We start from the raw sequence: 22,352 nt of genomic DNA on the forward strand, positions 1-22,352 counted from the left end.
AGGGTGGAACGGGCAAGAGAGGAAGAGGAGGGAGAGGAAGGAGAGGAAGGGAGGGAGAGAAGAAAGGAAGAGAAGAAGAAGGGGGGAAAACTATATTCACGGCGGGGATTTATAGACAGACCCCTTAGTGCTCTGATTATCTGTTCATATTGATGGGACGACATTGAAGCCACGCTGGTGGAACGTTGAGACTGTGCTGATGCCAAATTGGGTAGTGGGGGGGGGGGGGGGGGGGGGTGACGGGGGTGTTGAGGAGAATCACTAACAAGTCTCTGCTTATCCTCTGACTCACTGTTTTTAACACACATAGCCAGACACATGTATCCGCACACTCTGCACACGGCTAAAAACAAAGATAACTCCAACACGCTGACGCACTCGGATAAGAAACATGAAAATCAGACATACTGTTCATGTGTAAGTATGTTGATCTACAGATACTTATATGTGTGTGTGTGTGTGTGAGCGAGAGGGAGACGGTGAGTGTGTGTTGTGTACGCCAGACACCGAGAAATGCTTTTGTGCGTGGTGTGTGTGTGTGTGTGTGTGTGTGTGTACGTCTGCGTGTCTGCATGTTTTCCCCATCTCTCGCTCCTCTTTAATAATTGAGCTGATTCTGTCCAGCTTGTTAGGGAGGTACACAGCAGCTTCACACTCTGTCTCTCCCTCTCTCTCTCTCCTTCTCATCCTCTCATGCGCTCTATCTCTCCCTCCTCATCCATCCATCCTGCCGCTCTCCCTTCATTTATCACTCCTTTCGCTTCCTGACCCCTCCGTCCTCTCTCTCTCCTCTCTCTGTCCCTCGATCGACTCTCAGCCCCCTTCCCCCCAGCTCTGCTCTCCCACTTTCTTCGCAAATCCCTCCTGTTCTTTGACCTCTCCCTCGCCTCTTGCAGTTTCACCCCCCTCCACCCCGCTGCCCTCCATCATCCCTCTCCTCTTGCCTCCCTCCCTCTCTATCCTCCGGAGGTGAGAGGTCGAAGCTTCCTCTCTACTGTCAGACTCAAACCGGCTGCAACCAGCCCTGTGGGGGGGGAGGGAGGGAGGGAGGGATGCGGGGGGGTGTGGTGGTGGTGGTAGTGGTGGTGGTGGTGTGAGCGAGACAAGGAGAATGAGGAGGTAGGTGAGGAAGGACATAAAGGAAAGGATGGAGGCAAGGAGAGAGGGAGATAAGTGGATGATGGGGAAAAAAGGACTGAGCAAAGGACAGATAGATGTGGGGGGGGGGCGGCGGCGAGGGGTTAAAAGAGGGAAGGAGGCGAGAGAGAGGAGAAGGGGAGATGTCTTCTATTGAGTCAGTGCCTTTGGCGCGGAGGAGCCGTTTTATGAATGTATCGTGTGGGAGGTGACAGAATGGAGCATACAAACACTGCTTACACTAATGCTAAATGGTTGGTGTGTGTGTGGGTGCATACATGTGTGTATTTGTATATTTTGTGTGTGTGCGTGTGTGTGTGTGTGTGTGTGTGTGTGTGTGTGTGTGTGTGTGTGTGGGAGTTGAACCACGTTTACCTGCCTGTGGCGAAGGCTATTTCACTTCAGGTGACGATTAGATTAATAGGAGTCGTAAAAAAGATAGGACCCTTCACTCCAAGGACAAAGTAATGACTAATTATTTTTGGCCAGTAGCTTGTTGCATAGTGGAAAATATTATAAATCTCAAAATATTCCAAAAATGTTTTATTACTCAATTATTAAAATAAGAGTTCTTGTAGCATATAAAGTTGGTTGTTTTTAAATGGAAACCTCGCATTGCAGTAGAACATCTCTGATTTGGAAGAAACATTCAGATAATTTACATCTAAATGTTAAGTTTAAAGCTATCAGACAATGACTATAAGCTCTAACCAACCAGATATTGTCACTGTGAATAGATGTGAAATGTTTATGTGAATCCGTGCCCTAATATCAATTTCTCATGTATTTTGGGAGGCATTTCAAGTGCTGAGTAATAATGACTCATTCACAAATGCTGGTGTAAATTCCCTTTTTGCTGAATGGCAGTAATATATCTGTTGTGAGGAGTTCAAAGGCGAGTGTCAGGATGATCTTCAACTGAGTTTCACAAATTAACGCATAAATTAAAAGAAAGATTTTTGTTGTATTTGATAACTAGAAGTTCGATTGATATAATGAGACACTTTGCAGCTGTAAGGGGCGAGACTGTTTTTGAAGAATCAGACTCGATCTCTGCTAGGACATCCTCTCTAATTTAGATTACTGAAGCTCTGTCTGGTGGCAGAGAGCTTCACTAACTGATTTTGTCTCTCGAGCTGACCTACTTCTTGTTTAAACCTGATGCGTCAATAATCTGTCACTCTTCTAAACCAATATTCAACAGGTTGCACCATCCCAAACATAACTTAAAACTTCCCAAAACATCAGTGGAAGTCAATAAATATGTCGTGCTGATCAACGTTTCATGGCTCTATGTGTGTTTGTGCATGCGTGCGCGCATACATATGTGTGTCCATTCTGTCTTCTCCATCTCCATGACGACCTCCATATCAAGAGGACGTCTGACTACGGCAACCTCACATGCTGATAGGCAGAGAGAGAAAACAGGTGATTGGTTGAGCTGTCGGCTGTCATATCAGCAGGGTGTATCTTTGTGACACTGTAACACACACACACACACACACACACACACTGACGAGCACTCACACACACACACACACACACACACACACACACACACTCAGGCTTGTCTGTGCCATCAACCCACACGCCTACAAACTGCAGCAAGGCGCAAACAAAAGGTACTTTCACAGCACACACACTTGGAAGTACACATGTGCATGCATACACACAAACACAAACACACACACACACACACAGCTTTGAGACGAGATGTGGTGTGTTAGGTGCGCTGACCCTGCCAATGAGGACAGGAGGAACATCAACGGAGCTACAAGGCCGTTGCTATGACAACTAGCCCCACTCACACAGGTAGGAAGCACAATAGGCCTAAGCTGTTATATGTTCACATTCTCTTCTGTTTGTCACACACACACACACACACACACACGCACACACACACACACACACAGGGCCATGCACTCAAGACAAGTCTGACAGACAGTGGCTGCATGCCAGGGTAAGGCCATTTCCTTTTCATTCCAGCATTCAGAGGTTTGAAATTATTCATTATGTCCAAGTGGACACGGCAATAAGAGAACTCACTCTTCAACCAGCAACTGAGAGAGTGAGATTGTGTGAGACAGACAGACAGACAGACAGACAGAGAGACAGACAGACAGACAGACAGACAGACAGGCAGACAGACAGGCAGACAGACTGACAGACAGACAGAGCATCACTCTGCATACTAACAGCACCTGCACTAGGGCAGCCTGTGCACGTCTTCTGAGGGGCCCTTAAATAACGAACTGTCACTGCCCAGACATCGACATTGACTTCTCTCTCCCTCTCATCCCCTCTCCCCCTCTCCTTCAGCTTCTCTCTCTCTTCCTCAACAAGAGAGCTGATAATCACCACCACGAGTATGCCGTGTCTCTCATCACAGCACACCGGCCCTGTTGCCACTGCAGGATGTGCTGCTGCTGCTGCTGCTGCTGCTGCTGCTGTGTCCCGCCTAACTGCCCTGACAACTCAGGGGGGCTGCCGAGATTGGAAACCCCCAGGGGGGGGATTGGACGGATGCTCACCGGGACTCTCTGTGTCTCCTGTTTATATGTAAAGCAAACATCTGTCCATCATCAGGAGCTTGGCTCACAGTCAAACCTCTGGTATGTGTCACTGGTATGTAAATTCAGTAGAAAAGTCCCATCAAACTCACTCACTGTCTGTGGAGACAGCAAATAAACAAGACAGGTGTGTGTGTGTGTGTGTGTGTGTGCCAGCAGGGTGACAGTACCTGTAGAGGTACTGTACACTGTGTATAAAATCAGTGATGATGAGGCGAATAGGTGAGAACATTGTAAATACTCAAAAACAGGTGGGGGTTTATTGTGCGCACATTTAACCACATTGCGTGTGTGTGTGTGTGCGTGTGTGTGTGTTTGAACATCATAATTTCAGATCTCACCACACACGCTGCATACCCACAGTAAAGCCCAGATGACCCAGCAGCACGAGCAGTATGAATGCAGAGCTCCGTTCGTCAGCGGCTCCGATGTAAAATTAAAAAAATATATATATATATATATATTTTTTTTTTTTTTTTTTTAAACTCAAATCGGGACGTAGCCAGAGGTGCGCAGCACATCTGGATAATCGGACCAAATTGTTGGTGTTGTGTACACAAGACGCTGCACGCGCACTCACCAAGGGAGAGAGGAGAGCGGGAGTCTGGGGGGCTCGCGCTGTGGCTGCTGGAGCTGTTGCGGTGTCCGCGCGGGCTGGCTGGCGGGGCTGTGAGCTCGCGCTGTGGCTGCTGTCGGTGGCGGTGCTTCGCTCCTCTCCTCGCCCGGGTCACGGTGCCGTTGCCTTGACGGCTGCAGCCGTCAGCCCGCAGCATTTCCCCTTCATCTGAGCTCCCCGTGTCGGAGGGAGATAGTCCTCCCACATCAATGGAAACGGCTTGTCTCTCTCGCTGCCGTCGCGCGCCACCGTCTCGTGCGGCTCAACGGAAAAACCGCTCCTCTGGCTCACATCAATATCTGCACCCACAAAGATGGGAAAGCAAAAAAAAAAACACAAAAGGAGGGGGGAGAAATTTCAAAAAACGGGGAGCAGGGAGGTTAGTTCACAGTCTTGTCCCCAATTAAGGTGCTGACATAACCGCGCTCGAGCCCTGTGCTCCGGTTTTGGTGACAGGCGCGGGACTCCCCTGTATGCGGGAGGCGAAAATCGACCGTGCGCCCGTGCGTCTCTGCCTCTGCAATTCCAGCTCTCTGTCTCTCGTGCGCCCCAGTCTCCGCTGTGCCTCTCCAACGTGCCTGACTGTCAAACCCATACGGGCATCCGTAGCTGGCCTCACTTTTACACCTCTGGAACTATGGGAACAGTAGTTTACTGATGACTGAAAGAGAGCGAGTGTGAATGAGAGAAAGCGTCGAGGAGTGTGAGAGACTCAGCAGGGGTGGGAGGAATTTCTGAGGACAGAGAATAGTTGCCAGCGCCAGGGATGCATACACAGCCAATATCATATGATAGAAACCGAGGCTGGTATATCTCACGCCTGCTCTGAAGCAATTTCTTTCTTATTAGGAGAATTTATTAATTTGATCATATTTATTTTTGCTCTAAATCTAAAAAAAAATATGACATTTTGTTTGAAGGACAAAACAGGCGAAGTAGATTTTTTTCCTCACATGAACCACAGTTGAAGAAAATAATAAAAGAATAATAGAAATTTAAAGGCAATGATTATTCATGTATACTTGTGTGTTTTGTGTGATGTGATGACAACCGTCTTTGACATTACCTCTGAAGAAACATCAAACAAAAGCAGCCTAAATGTCCAAACACATGAGATACATATCTTCATTTGGAAAAGATATTTGATCTTTATTACAATAACATGACAGGGCAATCTCAACATAAAGGTTACACTTCTCCATAAAAACACACATCGATCTTTTCCCCTTTATGTGTAACATTTCACCCTGCCCTCCCAATGGATGGAAACTGTATATATGTTAACTAGATATAGAAGTCTTTGTGATGCATCAGATATATCTGAGTTAAATTAAAAACAACAAACGAGACAGCTCATACAAATTAACAGACAAACCAAAAGCATTCTTTACCATCTCACAGAATTTACTAACACAGTGATAAAGGTACTTAAAAACAGCCCTTAATTTGATCACTTTAAGGCACATATTGGTTCGGTTCAGCCCTTTTTCAGGTGATGGATGTGGATCAGTTCAACAGCCTTTTTATAGTTTTGTAAGATTATTGTTAGAGGAGGCATCCTACATGGGAGTGGCTGTGTACATGATCTACTTAGTTACCACACGTGTTCATGAGGTTCATTCTGACATCATTCTTTTTTTTCTTTTTTTTGTCGAAGACCACATTCAAACTGCGCTCTGAGACCTGTTGCACCATCTATCATTTCTCTATCAACATTCTTTATGTCAGGTAAACAGCTGGACAACTAAATCACCTCGTCTCAGACACAGGAATCAGAGGACATATATGGTAGCTGAACAAATCATGTACCAACTCGACTTCCCCCCACCTCAACACAACCATCTACATCTTCTTTCATTTCCTTGTTGTCATGGTTACAGAGTAAAGCAACATTACTGCAAGGCCTGAGCAGCAGAGCTCCGACTCTGCTCTTCAACATGGTTGACTGATCTGTCTTGAATGGGCTGCAGTGATCAATGACCAAAAGGAGGAAACTGTCTTTCAACAATTAAACAAGGCGACGATATGTATCTTAATATGTGTGTGTGCGTGTGTGTGTGTGGGACAAATACAGTGAAAGCATGTACATGTGGTATGACATGCTTATCAGTGTATATGCAGGTATATATATCAATGTCTTCCCGTCTATATATCTGTCACTCTCTTTCTGTTTGTCCGTTTATTGCTCCACATCTGTCCCACATGTGTGCGGTCACAGGTTTTCTCCGGGCTGATACTGCGGCTCTGTGGCGGTGAAGTAATCCTCCAGGAAGGACTGCAGGTACTCAAAAGTGTGCCTCTCGTCGGCCTCCCGCCTCCAGCACTGCAGCATCAGTTCATGGAGCGAGGCGGGGCAGCCCGGGGCACAGGGCATCCGGTAGCCTCTCTCCACCTGCTCCAGTACTTCACGATTGTTCATGCCTAAAGGGAGGGAGTGGAGAGGGGGAATGTGGATGCAGGAGAAGGGATTAAAAAACACCAAAAGCACCAAAGCAACATATATTAGATATATAGGAAAATAAAAAGAGGAAGTAAGGGAAACGTAATTCCTAAAGTTATTTAACACTGCAACATACTGCAATAAAGTTATTTAAAATCATCGGGGAAACATCTCAATATGGTTGCAACTACAGTCTATTTATTAGCTGCGTTATAAAGGGTTTCAAAGAACTAGATTTTATTTTCTGTATTCATTTATATAGATATATATTAATTATTGCTACTGCACATCTCTTTTTATATCATTTGTTTTGGTATATTTATTATCCATGTATTTTTATGTTTTGCAAACTGCTGCTGTCTTGGCCATGACACTACAGTACAAGATATTTCAACCCCTTGTTAAATAAAGTTATGTTATTATATTAAAGTGTATCAAAAACATGTCGGTAGAAACATTATTGTGATTTATTGCAGCATTGTTCACCTTAAAGACATAAAATAAAACCAGGAATGTTTTTGCCAAAGATACAGCATGATCTGTGAGCTAATTTGCACAGCGGGGTGGCAGGTTTTCCTTCTCATCTACTTTTGAAGCACTTATAAACTAAACTCACCCAGTGCTGTAATACAGTGTGTTCTGGTTGTGAAAAAATGTAAGTAAACCCCCAAACTCTCAAACTCTCTATTGTTATCTGCAACTGCTTGTCCAGGTTGTTGCTGTAGAAATGTTATCTTGTCCAGGTTTTGACAGTGAATAGTTAAAAAATAACTCTAAATCCTGAAGAATTGTCACTGCCAAGCACAATCAGAAATGTTGTGAGATTAAGAAACATAGGCGTCATCCAGTACCTGGGTATGGCACCCGTCCCTTAGTGATGAGTTCAGTTAGTAGGATGCCAAAGCTCCAGACATCTGACTTGATGGTAAAGCGACCATACAACGCAGCTTCTGGAGCTGTCCACTTGATAGGGAACTTCGCCCCTGAAACCATGGCAACACAGTGAAGATGCATAATCATATAATTAGGATAGGTTATGTATAAAAATATAGGCACGGAGGCAGAGGCAGGCTCTTAATCATTGTGCAAGCATGGCTCTCTTCCTCTCTCTCATACACACACACACACAATATCACATGCTGTTACCTTGTCTGGCTGTGTACTCGTTGTCCTCAATGAGCCTAGCCAGGCCAAAGTCAGCGATTTTGCACACCAGATTGTCTCCAACAAGGATGTTAGCTGCTCGCAGGTCACGATGGATGTAGTTCATCCTCTCAATGTACGCCATTCCAGCTGCAATCTACAAGAAAACACAAAGAAAGTAGAAGAGCTCAGATAGATGTGTGTGCCTCTTTTTTGTGTTTGTATCTGTGGGTTTGTGCTTAACTCACCTGTGCAGCCATGTCCACCAGTTGAGGCAGTTTCAGATTCTGCCCTTCACCATCTTTTAAGAAGTCCAGCAAACTTCCTAAAAAAACAAGATGGTAACATCATGACTGGCCCCTAATAACTTCTGTAGATAACTCATATCTGCTGTGTATCATGATGAGTACAAAATAAATATTTTTAGATAAATTCTTGTAAATTCATACAGTTATTAATTCAGGCATTGGTTTTATAAATATTGAAGAGATATTTCACCTGCCCCCCTGGCACCCTCCACAGGGAGGTCAAAGGTCTTTCCAAGAGAAATAGAGAATCCCTGGAATTGGTAGAAATTCATTGTTTTTGGATGTATCGGGGATTGAACTCCGAACTGACCTATGAGGAGATTCCCTGATCACTGCACCACCCTTCTGCCAATTTTTTCTATGTAGAGTAAATGCCTGACTGTTGATGTTGACGTCTTTGTTCCTGTTTATTTGTTTGTCTATTGTGCAGAGCAGGAAATGTTTAAAAGAAGCCAACTGAGAAGTGAAGGATTTCTGTGGGTGCAGATCCAGGATTTGTTAAATTATTTCAATGCAACATAGGGCGTTTCTGAAAATGTTCTCTACTGATAGAAATCCACCATGTGTGCCATGATCACACATCTGTTTTAATGTAATCCAGATGCAGATTTAGAAAGTCAAAACACGTGTCATTCTTTTGTTCCTATTTTTAATGTATAATTATTTTTTTTACTGTAAACATACTATTATTAAAAATTAAGAGATTAACCTTGGTGGTGGTTTGCACTAACTGTTTTGTGAACTATTCATCTTATTTAAGACCTCACTTTTCAGAGTCAGTGAGGTTTCCAGCCAAAGACAGTGATTCATATTGTATCTACAGTATGTCACAGTCTTGACAGTTGACTCAGCCTGATACCTTGGCTCATGAACTCGGTGATAATATAGATGGGCTCCTCAGACACGACAGCATAGAGCTGCACCAGCTTGTCGTGGCGGAGTCTCTTCATGATCTGAGCCTCCTCCAGGAAGGCCTCAGGGGACATGGTCCCTGGCTTCAGAGTCTTCACCGCTACCTTGGTGGTACCATTCCACATGCCTGGCATACAGACAAGGGGATGTTAATGCGCACATAGTACATGGACACACACAGAGACATGCCTCGCGGGCCAATTTTCTTACATGCTGACAATGTGATGACTGTATACACATGTACATACTACTCATACAAGGACACAAACACCCGCACATACAAATGTACACATCAAAACATCGAAAAAACAAGACACGCAGGCTGCGACGAACACACACACATGGTCAAACCACTGGTGCATGCAAATGATAGTTATTTCAGAGAGCATGCATGACATGAGACAGGTATTGTTAGGAGGGAGGGAGGGAGGGAGGTTTACTGGTCTTACATCAACACCAGCAGCACCTGAGTTACACGAACAGGCACAAAGCTTGGCTGGCTTCAGGGAGAAACTCTGCATGGCTCAGAAAACCCAACATACTTAGATTTCGTCAAGGACACTGTATGACATTTTGGACACGATTGAAAATACAGCTATACTGGGAAAACATCAAACCGAACTTACAGACACTGACATAAATGGTCAGCCACAGCCAGACATTTAGCATTACCAGCAATCTTTGTTACAGGACAATATGGGACACTACAGAGGACGATGCTGGACAGTCAGTTCTCCCTCTGTGCCTGCAGAGGGCATTAGAGGTTGAAGGTGTCATTCTCACCCATCCAAACGTCCCCGAAGCAGCCCTGTCCTAGCTTCGTTTGCATTGACAGCGTTTCTCTGGACACCTCCCAAGCATCCCGCCCAAGGCCCATGGTGAGTGGGGTGGAGTTAGGACAGGCCTTGGTCAGGTAATAACACAGCCCGTCATTGCTGCCTATTAGAGGGAGGAGGTGAGAGCCAACAAAGGAGGGTGGAGATGGAGTAAAAGGAAAGAGTAGAAGTGGGTGATGAAAAATGGGGCAAAGGGGTATGGTGATGGGTGGAAAGATGGAAGAAAAAAAGGTGGGAGGGGGTGACAAAGAGATGAGGTGAGATGATGATACATGCACATGCAAAAACAGGGGAGGAGGGGCACAACTCTGCACACCTGGATGTAAAACAAAGCCACATTTGTATGTATTAGCAGCTGTGTCTGTGTCATTCCTATCACATACAGGGATTTATTTAGGATTTGTTTCATTGCTGCAGTTGCTACTCAACACACAACATTCACACAACAGTCCAGACTACATCTACTGTTGTATGTGTGTGTCTTGTCTATGTTTGTGTGGTCTGATCCACAGGTATATTTGTTGCAGGTAGACAAGACTCTGAACACAGACAGATAAACAGGGCTTTACAGTGTATCTTTGTGAGTGTGCAGGTGTCTTTACACCACAAGTGTTTTACTGATGCTCTTGCCAACTGAACACAACCAAGACTTAAATGCATTATATGTACCTGCTCATCTTTTATACTTTTTTTTTTTTTTATCCAGGTGTGTTAGAGCTGTCACCTTCCCCCACTGCGACACAGTCCAACCATTCCTACCCATCCAGACTTCTCCAAACTGGCCATTGCCCAGCTTCTTAATCAGCTGGAGGGATTCACGGGGAATCTCCCACATATCCTTGGTCTTCACTGATAAGTCGGCCAGCTTAGGCATGCCCCGCTTACAGCTGCCAATCAAACGGCAGCACAGTCCTGCCGCTCTCTCTGAGAGAGAGAGAGAGACAGAGAGAGAAAGAGAGGAGAGACGAACAGGCAGGCGAAAGAAAAGAGGAAACAAGCGAGATAGAAAACAGAAGAAGAATAAGCAGCAAAGGCAGAGATAAATAAAGAACAAGACAGGTTTCTTATCTACATCTGCAGCTGAAAAGTTGACCATGAAGTTCAGAGACACAAAGAAAATTCAGCAAAACAGACATGAACACATATTCTGAGCAGCGGGATCATTTACATATAAGTACAGGGGCAATACAGCTAATAAGAAAAGCAAACAAACACTAGCAACAAAAAAGTGATACAAGCAGCTAAATCTCTAAGGTTGCTTTCCATGACCGTGTCACGTGAAGTCACAAACTGCAGAATGTTTGCTGTATCAACACGAGCCACTAGAGGGCAGATTAACACTGACAGAGAGCAGAGGAAGTGCAGGGTGTGAACCCTGTGTGTTACGAGAACTCTGAACTGAGTTTAAAAATAATCTTATGAACTTAAAAAGTAAAAGTTAGAGGTGCAAGTGTGGGAGGTATTCAAATCATTTTCCTTAACTGAAAATAGGTATACCACAAAGTGAAGAATGTGTACTTCTGCAAATGTTAGAAACATTTCCTCAGAAGTAAAAGTAAAAGTAAAAGTATTTATTAGTGCTCATCAGGCAATTATGGGCATTTAGGCATATATATATATAATTATTATTATTATTATTATTATTATTATTATTATTCCTGATGCACTGTAATGTATGTCATGTACAACATGTAATGTTTTTTGTTTTTTTTATGAGTACCGTACTGTCCTATGACATCATATTTTATAAGGTCTATCATATATTGTTTAATATGAAACATGACTCTGCAACTATGACTTCAAACTGTCCAATAAATGTAAAAAGTATATTCTAAAAGAAGCAGAGAGTAACATCAAATGGAAGTACTCAGGCAAAGTACCTCAAAATTGTACTTATGTACAATAAAATTACAGATTTAATGAAGCACAGACGGAATTATGCTTCCGTGCTGCATTTGGGCAGAGACTGATTGGGCAAAGATTCAAAACAAATTTTAGATGAGATCCGTGGAAGCGGCAGCCGAGTTTTTGGAGCCTGAGGATGCATCAGAAAACAGGCGACACAAATATTTTTTCACTTTAAAGGAGAAGCAGGAAAAAAGAGGATGAATTAAGTGTCCACGTTCTCGTGTTCATGTGTGTTACCTGTGTAGTGCTCCACCAGCTGCTGCACAGTGTCAAACTGAGATCTTGTGGTGATATAATAACCACCGTTGTCTAGTTTGCGGATCTTATAATGCTTGACGTGCTCTCCCTTGTTGTCGTCCCAGTCGCGGATAGACAGAGAGTAAGCACCTGTAAAAGGTCGGAGAGGAAAAGGTGGACATTAAGTGGTTAAGAGGTGAGAAACGGAAAGAGAGAGAGAGAGAGAGAAAATGAAAGTGTTCACATATCTAGAGCTGTGAACCTCTATTTTAAGTGTGTGTGCGTGTGTGTGTATGTTAGGCTTATTCACCCTTGGTGGTCTCGCTCTCGCGTATGAGGAAGGTTCCCCTCTGGTTGCCATGGCCCAACAACTGTCTCTCTGCATCCTTCCTCCCCATCTTTCCAAAATACCACCTGTCACCATGACAACAACACATGGGTCACCACAGCGACAGCGCACATCATGTGACCTCTGCCCTCAGACTTCATGTCAGTGTGTGTGTGTGTGTGTGTGCGTGTTCTCACTCTTCGGCCTGTATGGAGTCGACAGGAGCTACGTAGTTGGAGGGGATGTAACCTGAGTTGCCTGTGTCCAAAGAGCGAGCCTCCCACCAGTCACCCTCTCTGCAGAAAACACGCACAAAATGTCAGTTTGCTTTCAGAGAAACATCAGATGTGTTTCAGAAAACACAGTCAGCTCATGGTTTAGTACTACACTTGATGGAGGATTCACTTTGCAATCCGCAAATTATATTTTTAACAATGCTAAAATGAAAATAAACAATAACTCTACAGTATAAAACCACTTCTTCATCCCTCCAAATGTTTAGATATGCAAAAATTGTACTTTCAAGTTTCACAAGTCACAAAATGCATTTTATCTATATTCAAATGAACTCAAGAGTAAAATGTGTCGAGATGATAAAGAAGATAAAAAGCAGAAGTTAGAGCAACAGTAACTCCAAAAACCTGCTGGCTGCAAAGACAGATTAAACATAATCATATAAACAGATTTTAGATTTCTCGAGTAGGACAGGGACATTGTTCAAGAACATAAGCTGCGGCAGTTCACAGTGTTAATGAGTGGTGTTTAATTGCAGCCTGTGGCATTTAATGTATGCAAACAAGATTAATTACCGTTTGGGAGTCATACCTCATCTCATTTAACATATTTAACACCAATCACATACAATTAACATTCAGCTCCCGATGCTGTCAGGTATGTTTCTCCTGTAATTTAACAACAGATGTTATTGAACTAAGGCTGTGTTCGTGTACATTTGTGCTTACGTGTTGTTGATGATCTGGAATTTCTCTCCTTTCTGAAAAGTAAGATCATCTTCTGTGCGGGCGTCGTAGTCATACAGAGCTATAAAGAGAGTGACTCCGCCACCTGCACATGTGTTCGCACACGCATACAGACAACAAAAGACCAGTTATAGTTCATACCACTAAACTAGTCATCTATTTTTACAGCCTTAAATGATCTGAAGGGTATGTTCACATTCGTGTTAAGTCTGTCTTAGAACAATACTCACATAGCAAAATATATTGTACACTGAAATGGTTACTGTCCTCCTGCCAACAGTAGCTGTGAAGAGTTCCTCTCTTAGTGTGTTTTCAGTGTGAGATGAAAGACAAAATAGTGCTTGTTCTCTGCCAAAATGCATTTAATAGTCCAGCTGTAGCTAATATGAAGCTTACTGTCCCTTTATTGCATCTCAGTAAAGAAACACAGAATGAATTTAACACTAAAGGGACTTAAACTTTAAAAGATACCAGCTGGATTTGTCTCAATGAGAGAGCTGAAGCCTTAAATTAACCAACCGCTAAGCGATTTCTGCACAAAACAGGCACTGTCCACAATCTCTTACATTGACATTGATCACTTCAGGGCCAGTGTAAATAGTATTAAAACGGTGAACCTATCACTGAAAATATTTTGGGGCAGAAAGAAAAAATAGTACATCCTGAAAAAATATTGTTTTTCTTGACTCTGCATGTCAAATAATAATTATGAATTATGTTTTGATGAAGAAAGACTTTCACCTTCTAGAGTCTAAGTAATACTATAAGACCCTTTTACTTCACGCAAACACACAGTCCTACCTCCAGGCCGTTGGTGTGTGTTGGTGCTGGGGAAGATGTCGCTTTGTGAGAAGCCCTTGTTGAAGTCCGGGATCTGAGTGGGGTCAGGACAATAGCGGCCCTGATTCATAACCGAGGATAACCCTCCATCTGCGTTGCTAGGAAACAGGTCTGTAACATCGCCTGTTGTTGATGTTACTGTTGCTTTGGTGGACTTCTTCTGCTTGCAACAGGCACACCCCATAATAACCAGCACGGAGACGACGTCTGTGAAAGAAAGCAGAGTTTACGAAACATACTTTTTCGTGTGAATGTCTTGCTGCTTGGTGTGAGACAATAGTGATTAAAGCTGTATCCTTTTCCTATCTGGTATAAGTACAGTAATAACTCATAAGAAGAAAGGTTAGTTGAAACATACAAATCCAAAATAAACTGGCGACAAGCAGAATTAAAGCAGCAGAGGCAGAGATATTCTGATTTTTAGTTACTAGCATGAGTAAAGTCTGGAAACACCAGGTCCTTTCCCATAATGCAACATCTTTCCTTTGACCACCGCTACCTGATAAACCCTCCAACACCTTTAAACTCCATGCTTTCACTGTTTTATGTTTAAAATGTTCAAGTCTCTGTCATGGTAACCCTGATGACATCACTATGACATCATCTGGGTTGTTTTTTCAAACTTTGTTAAGCTCCTCCAGTCACAGACAACACAATTCAAACTGGCTGAGCAACTTCATGTGTCCCTTTAAATACAATAATTAGCTATAACTTTAATGACAGTATCACCGTTTATCAATGAAATAAAATTTTAAAAAATACAATAATATAGTATTATAGCAAGATTCAACTTAAGAAATATTTCCCCTAATTCCTGCCTACGCAACCTGAGACTTCAAACACTAGCTGGTAGAAAGTGAAAGCAACATACAGCGGGGTTACCCTGGTGAAACGAATCATCAGGGTGTAAAGAGCTGAACTGTGAAGAGAGAAGTAACAAACTTTAACTAAAAAAACTTAACTTCCCTCAAGTGGGAGGAAGAGGAGGTGGAGGAGGAGGAGGAGGAGGAGGAGGAGGAAGAAGAGCGGAAGGGAGGTTGGAAGGAGAAACTTTCTCTCACCTGATGTCTTCCTCTGTCAGATCATCTGTCAATCACCATCGCCACTGGAAAACAAAAAAAACGAGGGAAGGAGGTGAGTGACAAGGGGTGGAACGAGAGAGCAGGGCAGGGAGAGGATGAGTGGCAGAGAACGGGAGACGAAAAAGGTGATGGGGAATGTGAGAGAAAGGCTCAAGGGCGGTAAAGCGTGAATAAAGAGATGCGTGTAGGGAGACGCAAGGAGACAAAGATAGAAAGAAAAAAAAACTGAGACACAGACAGCTCAAGATAGGGAAAGACAGAGAGAGAGCAATGAGGTTAGCCACTTCCCTTTCTGCTTTGCATTTTCGAATGGGGAGACATTTTCTCTGGCCAACAGCTGTGTTTGTGTGATTGAAGGTGCATGCGTGTGTGTGTGCATGTGTGTGTGGTTTGTGGTGAAATATACCTGTAAGTGTCATCATAAGACAGGGGTAACTGACACACTGTGACAGTCACTGACACTGTGAAATGTGTTTCACAAAGCGTGCACGTACACAATCGGGACTTCCAGTTTTGAGCAAACCACATTGTTTGAAAAGAATTTGTGTTAACAAAATAAGAGCCGGTGCCAACATCAAGATGAAATAACACACAGAGAAGACTATTAAACATCTGAATTATGTACAGACACGTCTGCACGCAGTCATCAGCATGATCCTGATCAACAGATGAGCGTTTTACTGTGTCATTCGCTTTGTACTTTCTGGTTAGATGAGAGGATTGATACCGCTCTCATGTCTGCACAGTAAATATGACGTTACAGCCAGCAACCAGTTAGCTTAGCACAAACACTGGAAACAGTGGGAAACTGCTAGCCTGGCTCATACCAGCTCCTTTAAAGCTCACTAATTAACATGTTAAATATTATTTCATCTGAACAAAAAACGAACTATTCCTTTAAAATCATGCCGTCTAATGTCATAAAAATATCTATGAAGGTTATAACGTTTAGGTTTTGTTGACACTGTTCATCTGAAACAATACGTCTATCTTGATAATCAATTTATTAATTGATTGATTGATTTTTCAAGCAAAAACATTCATAATGATCTCACTACAGCTTCTAAATGGTGATGATTTGATGCTTTTATTTGTCTTGCCATGTGATAATAACTGAATATCTTTAGGTTTTATACTACTGACTGAACAAAATAAGCTCTCTAAGTCTTTTTGATGATTTACAGACATTAAACATTGAGAAAATAATAGGCAGGTGAACCAATAAAGAATGTAATCTTCAAATGTAGTCCTTGATTAAACTGTTTGGTCATTTTTAGGCTGTCGTTTCTAATATTTTTCTGTGTTTTCTCAATGATATAACTGGGTGAACCCCGCAGTATAATGTAACACCTTCAAAATACAGTTTCATCAAACAATTTCAACAAAACTGGAAGTAGGATTTATTACAGGGCTGCTGTATTTAACTGCATTAGTGTCAGCTGTCGTAGGTGTATAAACTGGCAACTGAGTATAGAGGTGCTGTAGGTTTCAAACTGGCAACCTTTCAACTTCAGTCTGCAGCCTCCCCACCTACTGAGGAATGTGAGGGAAGTCACACACAGGAAGAACAATACAGGTTATGGCCGGGAGCAACACAAAAAAAAAGAAGTACTTTCATTATGAAAAAGCAGCAGCGTTCCCAGTGAACAGCGTCAGGTTTGTCCTATCCACACCACAAAGTCCCCGAAATTCCTGTTTAAACCAACAAAAGCTATTACGGGCTACATCCAGAGGAGTCGGAGGCAAAATATGCAAAAATTTAACGTGCGCACAAGCCCGCACGCACGCACACACTCATTGACTATCAGGTCAGCCATCAGGCGAGTTACAGGAAGTTAGCCCTGTTAGAGTTTCCTGTCCAGCCCTCTGATGGCTCCCCCCTTTTCCTGGAAACTGAGGACAGAGTCCATCCACACACACACACACATACACACCAGGCAGCTGCAGGGCCACAAACAGCCCCAACACACACACACACACACACACACACACACACACACACACACACACCTTCCTCTCTGTTTCTGTTTTACTCTACTTCGTGCCTACACCCCTCCAACAACCAAAGCTGCAGCCTCTCTGCTCTTTCTCACAAACCTTAGTGGCAGAGGGTGAAAAGGCGACATCTTCCATTTTTATCTGTCAGATCTTCTTTGTTTTTTCAGATTTTCTAAGATTGGCACATGACCACACCACTGATAGGGGCAGCATAATAACACTCATAGGCACGCACACACACACACACACACACACACACACGCATGCAGAGGGCCGTTTGCTGAATGGCTTTTACGGTCATTGTTCTCTGTTGGGTTCCTGTTGACTAAATGTTTTCGCCCTCGTCAGTCTTCCTCTCTGCACACAGAAGCTGTGACACCTGATTATTCGGTTGACCTGAGGTTTTCATGATCGTGACAACAAACCATGCAGGACAGTTTTACGCTCCACTTGGCAAAGGCTTCGCTAAGCAGGCATGCAAAGAGACCTAAATTATGCGACATACTTAGTTCATTTGGATGCAGAATGTGTCTTTTCATAACTTTGTCTTAGCAACATTAAAGATACTAGAGTGGATTGTATCAGACTGTGTGGTGGTGATGGATGGTACGAGCCGGTTGCACATATTCGAATTGGCACACAGCTTGTTGCTCCCTTTTAGGTGTGTGCGTGTGTGCGTGTGTGCATGTGTGTGTGTGTGTGTGTGTGATTAAACTCTGTATAAGCACTGGTGACACCAGAGTAATTTAAGAACAGTGCGAGTTCCTCTTTGTCTTTTGAAACCAAGTAACGAAAGGATGCAGTATGCAACAAGCACAAACAACATTTTGGAAGCTGTGACAGGAATTACTCTCAGTTTACATAATGTATTTAATTTCCAAATAAATTGAGTAAACAAACTGATTAGACATTGAAAAAGCTCTCCGGTTACATGCACATGCGGTCTGTCATCGTGTTTAAAACGTACCTAACCTTCTAATACCAGTTACACTAGCTACTACACCAGTTCTCCTAGCACTACACGACAAATCTACACCTTAAAGAATCATCAGTAGGACTTATTGCTGCACTAACGCTTCTTATCGCACTATACCATATGATATACAATTGTTCCCCTTTCTGTAAGTCGCTCTGGATAAGAGCGTCTGCTACTTGCATAGGGTATAACAACATGTCTTCATGATGCAACCATCTTTGTAGGTTGCTCTCTTGCCACAGTATAGCGCCAACAAACACTTTTTAACATAAAGACGCAGATACACCAGTATTTCGTCTGTTTAAAACTAAACCTCGCTTTACAGACTGGTTGCTGATGATCACAGCAGATTTTTATAGCACCTGGCAAACGCATAGGAGAAATAATTAGAACACTTTGTGAAACAGAAGCTGCTTCCTCTGGTGAAGAAGTGTGGTATTGGTTTGTGAGCTGTCTGTAGCAACATATCCTTTTACAGCAAAGACTTCATATTTATTAGATATAAACATCAGTGTTTACATTCTTGACAGTTTTGAAAGTTTTCATCAGAATTACAACAGAAATTCTTGAGTACCTCTGGTTTTATGAAGACATACAAATGGCATTGGGGCGTTTTGAAATGACCGCCTCCACCCCAATAACAGTAGAAGTGAATTTTGTCATTCACTGGAGATACTTTCTACCAAAGAAGTAGTCCCTAATAAAACCATCAGTGGATTTTTTAAGAGCAAAAGGGAAACTGTCTCTTGAGGAACTTGTCATAGCTAAGTTTTTTTAAACGTTATATGAGAACACCAAATTAATTTTAATTCACCTCTACCTTGCTGGGTTGGAGGCATAGATCTCGGAGATATCTCCACGCCTGGGCAAATAAAAACCTTTGTAAGTCAGTGAACTGTGACTTTGAGAAAGACCAGCAGCGATGGAAAAGGTGCTCTGTAAAAGTAGCAGTAATGAACACAGTTAGAAAAGTAAAGCATTCTTATCAAGTACACTCAGTATGCAAAATCTTTGTTAGTTGTTAGTTGATCTAGGTGTATAAGAAAGCACAAAATTTCATATGTACATAGTTTTTCTTCATCTGAAAAGCACCTAGAAGCTATAGCTCTAGCATGGATGTAGTGAAGTACAAATTCTCCATCTAAAATTTTGTGGACCTGAAGAATAAAGGAGCTCAAAATGGAAGTACTCATGTAGTATTTGTACTTAAGTACAGTCCCCGAGTAATTTTCGACTCCGGAGCAGTAAATTGCAGTATATTGTACACTCTATAACAATATAAGGAAGCAAATGCATTCTGTCCTACAAAGCATTAGCACGCATTCAGTGCACTCCTATAAAATCACAATAACATCACCCTCCATCGTCACACTCGCAAACATCCAAATCCAGATGACACACCCTTTCCTGCACAGTGGACTGCCGATAAGCTGCTCCCAGCAGGGAATTCATTGCAGCAACACGGGTCAACACACACACAGACACACTGACACACTGAAACAGGATTGTTCAAATCTGTTGACTTTCTGTACTTTTACACCAGTTCTCTGCTCAGACTTTCTTCAATCCTCTATTTCTTGTTTCCCCATCTTTGTTCTTACCTTTTCGTCTCTCTGTCGGACTCTCTCGCTCGCTCGCAGGAAGCCCCACAGGATGCAGAGTGTGAGTGGAGCAGGAATGATAGGACAATGGGAAACAGGCTGTCACCGAACCCTCACACACTCATAGAGCACATACCCCCCTCACACACACACACACACACACACACACACACAAAGGAGAGAAACTGGGAGGCGGGTGGGGGTTATGGAAAAGTAAGGTGTCTCAGTCACTGGGACGTCCTGTTTCCACATGAAGTCATCATATCCTCCAGATACAGAGGACTTAAGTGGCCTGTTAGAAAGCCTACATGACCATTTACATGTCTGATCCTGTTTCTTAAGCATCAGGGCGCTCAGGGCCTGTTTTTATGGGAGCAACGAGAAGATGAGTCTCCCAACAACAACTTCTAAACCACTGATCAAAATGACAGCTGACACCCTCCATCCAGGGGAATCTGAAGGTGCTAACATCAGGCTCATCTTAGACAAGCACTGAACTGTCACAGGCCCTCAGCCACTTGATGGGAAAGCTGTTGGTGATGACAGTAACGGCCATTTCTAAACCCCCCGCCCCTCCACACACACACACACACACTAAAAAACATCTCCATGCCTCCTTCCTTCCTGCTTAGCCCCGAGGCTAAAGACAGGAACTGACCTCGTAAAGAAACAGGAAGTGATGAAGTTTGGCCTTGGACAGCCTAATCGAGTTCTTCCCCATCCAACCCTTAAAATTCCACGACACCTCCTTCACACAGACACACAGGCAACCTTTCCTTGGAATCGGTAGTGGGAAAAAAAAGATGAATGCTGATTATGGAGGTGTGATTATGCAACCTCCTTATGCAGCCCATCACGATGAAGGAGTAAACGCCTTAACCAATCTGACCACAGTAAAGCCGCAGAAAACACCTCAGATGGATGGATATGTTGAGGAAACATCCAGCCCTGCCTGTTCCTCAAGGTGGTTTCCTGTAGGCGTGTTGCCAAATAAATCACATCCACAGTATGAAAACTTCTGGAGCAAATGTAACATATTTGCTCCAGAAGTCAGTTTTACACGTAAAAGTCAATGAAGTCTGGCAGACAGAAACATACAGTAGATCCCAGATGACATCAACTCCAGATCCTATGATGAGTTATTGTTTGACTCTTTAGATTTAAAAATACTTAGTGAAAAAAAAGGAGCTGATAACCCAGAGTGATGACTCATTTAGCTCATTTTTATCCTTATGACTAATCATTTTAACAGGAAAATATCCAAAAGGTCTGATGACCACAGTCCTCTGTTTCAATATTGCACTATTAGCAATCTGATTTCTAAACATCATCCGCTGTGGCGTCCGTCCACCATGAAGAGTGGAAGTACTGTAAAAGCTGCACTTCATTAACTTCTCAACTAACCAAACTTCCTTTTATCTACCAGTAAACACTCCAAAGTTGCCCAATTTTCAGAAACACTGAAAATGGTAAACAGAGCTCTGACTATTCTACTTAAAGACATATAAAATATATATTTTTTAAAAGGTGCAGAGGGCCCTGCGGTGGTGGTGGTGGTGGTGGACTTCTGAAAATACTCATCAGTACTTTCAGTGTCCTTTTACCTACCAGGGTTAAATTTACAGTTCTTCTCTGTCTCTTTCACAGAGATGTGAACTAGGCAACTTCCTCACCCATACAGAACCAAAAAGAAAATTCAAAGTAAAATCAATTTAACTGGAAATATGAGGAAAAAACCATGTGTCATCTTTGATGTAGGGTTCCCACAGTTTGGCAGTAAAGCACAGGCGCTTCTTCAAACAGCAAACTCCCTGGCTCTTTAATTAAACCATCAGATATGCATTTTCAGACATTAAACAATAAGCTGAGCGGACATACCTGACACCAAACTCGTCGTTTTACCGGGGAGGGTGGAGGGAGGGGGGCCCTGGAGTCCGGCCGGGGCACGAGACCGAGGTGAGTGAGAGTCAGAGGTGTCCGGTGGCTCGCGGGGAGCAAGAATTAAAACTGCGCGCGACTGCTGAGCAAGTGAGAAGTCGTGAGCACGCGCTTCGTCCGGAAGGGACGGATGAGATCCTGCCCAGATGATCGCGCGCGAGCAGTACCCACCTAAAAGTACATGTCATATGTATGATATACTATTCAAATGAGCTATTATGCATTTTTAAGCTATTTTTATTGAGACTGTACGTCCCAAGAATTATTTACATAATACTGAACCTAACCCGCTAACGAGATGCTGCTTCGCTAGAAAAAAGGCTGAAATGCAAGTGCAAGATGTGACACATCCACTCCCGGGTGTGAAGTACAGGAAGACCGAGTCAGATGTGTGATATCCGCGCGCAAAGTGAGCATTCATCAGCCAAAACAAAACGACGGCGCTCAGATGTGACATGTCACTTTTCTTTCGGTGCCGTTATTACTTTCAGACGGATTACAT

General features: G+C 43.1%; 1 protein-coding gene across 3 annotated transcripts; it reads right to left on the minus strand.

Annotated features, from left to right (window-relative positions):
- Positions 1–5,447: 5,447 nt before the first annotated feature.
- On the minus strand, positions 5,448–22,164 carry yrk (Yes-related kinase). Of its 3 annotated transcripts, none has more exons than XM_019264286.2 (13): positions 21,791–22,164; positions 15,317–15,360; positions 14,217–14,462; positions 13,398–13,500; positions 12,633–12,731; positions 12,418–12,521; positions 12,108–12,257; positions 10,722–10,886; positions 9,074–9,253; positions 8,155–8,231; positions 7,910–8,063; positions 7,615–7,746; positions 5,448–6,744 (listed from the first exon to the last, which is right to left on the minus strand). In XM_019264286.2, the coding sequence occupies exons 3-13, from the start codon at positions 14,437–14,439 to the stop codon at positions 6,536–6,538; spliced, it is 1,596 nt and encodes a 531-aa protein (XP_019119831.1). In that variant the 5' UTR covers positions 14,440–14,462; positions 15,317–15,360; positions 21,791–22,164; the 3' UTR covers positions 5,448–6,535. The 3 variants fall into 3 exon arrangements, with proteins under 3 accessions (XP_019119831.1, XP_019119833.1, XP_019119832.1); XM_019264288.2 differs by lacking the exon at positions 10,722–10,886 and adding an exon at positions 9,910–10,065 and having other exon boundaries at positions 21,791–22,155; XM_019264287.2 differs by lacking the exon at positions 21,791–22,164 and adding an exon at positions 19,913–20,035.
- Between the last annotated feature and the right edge of the window lie 188 nt (positions 22,165–22,352).

Source organism: Larimichthys crocea, chromosome XIII, assembly GCF_000972845.2.
Source record: "Larimichthys crocea isolate SSNF chromosome XIII, L_crocea_2.0, whole genome shotgun sequence".
In the NCBI taxonomy this organism is placed as follows: Eukaryota; Metazoa; Chordata; class Actinopteri; family Sciaenidae; genus Larimichthys; species Larimichthys crocea.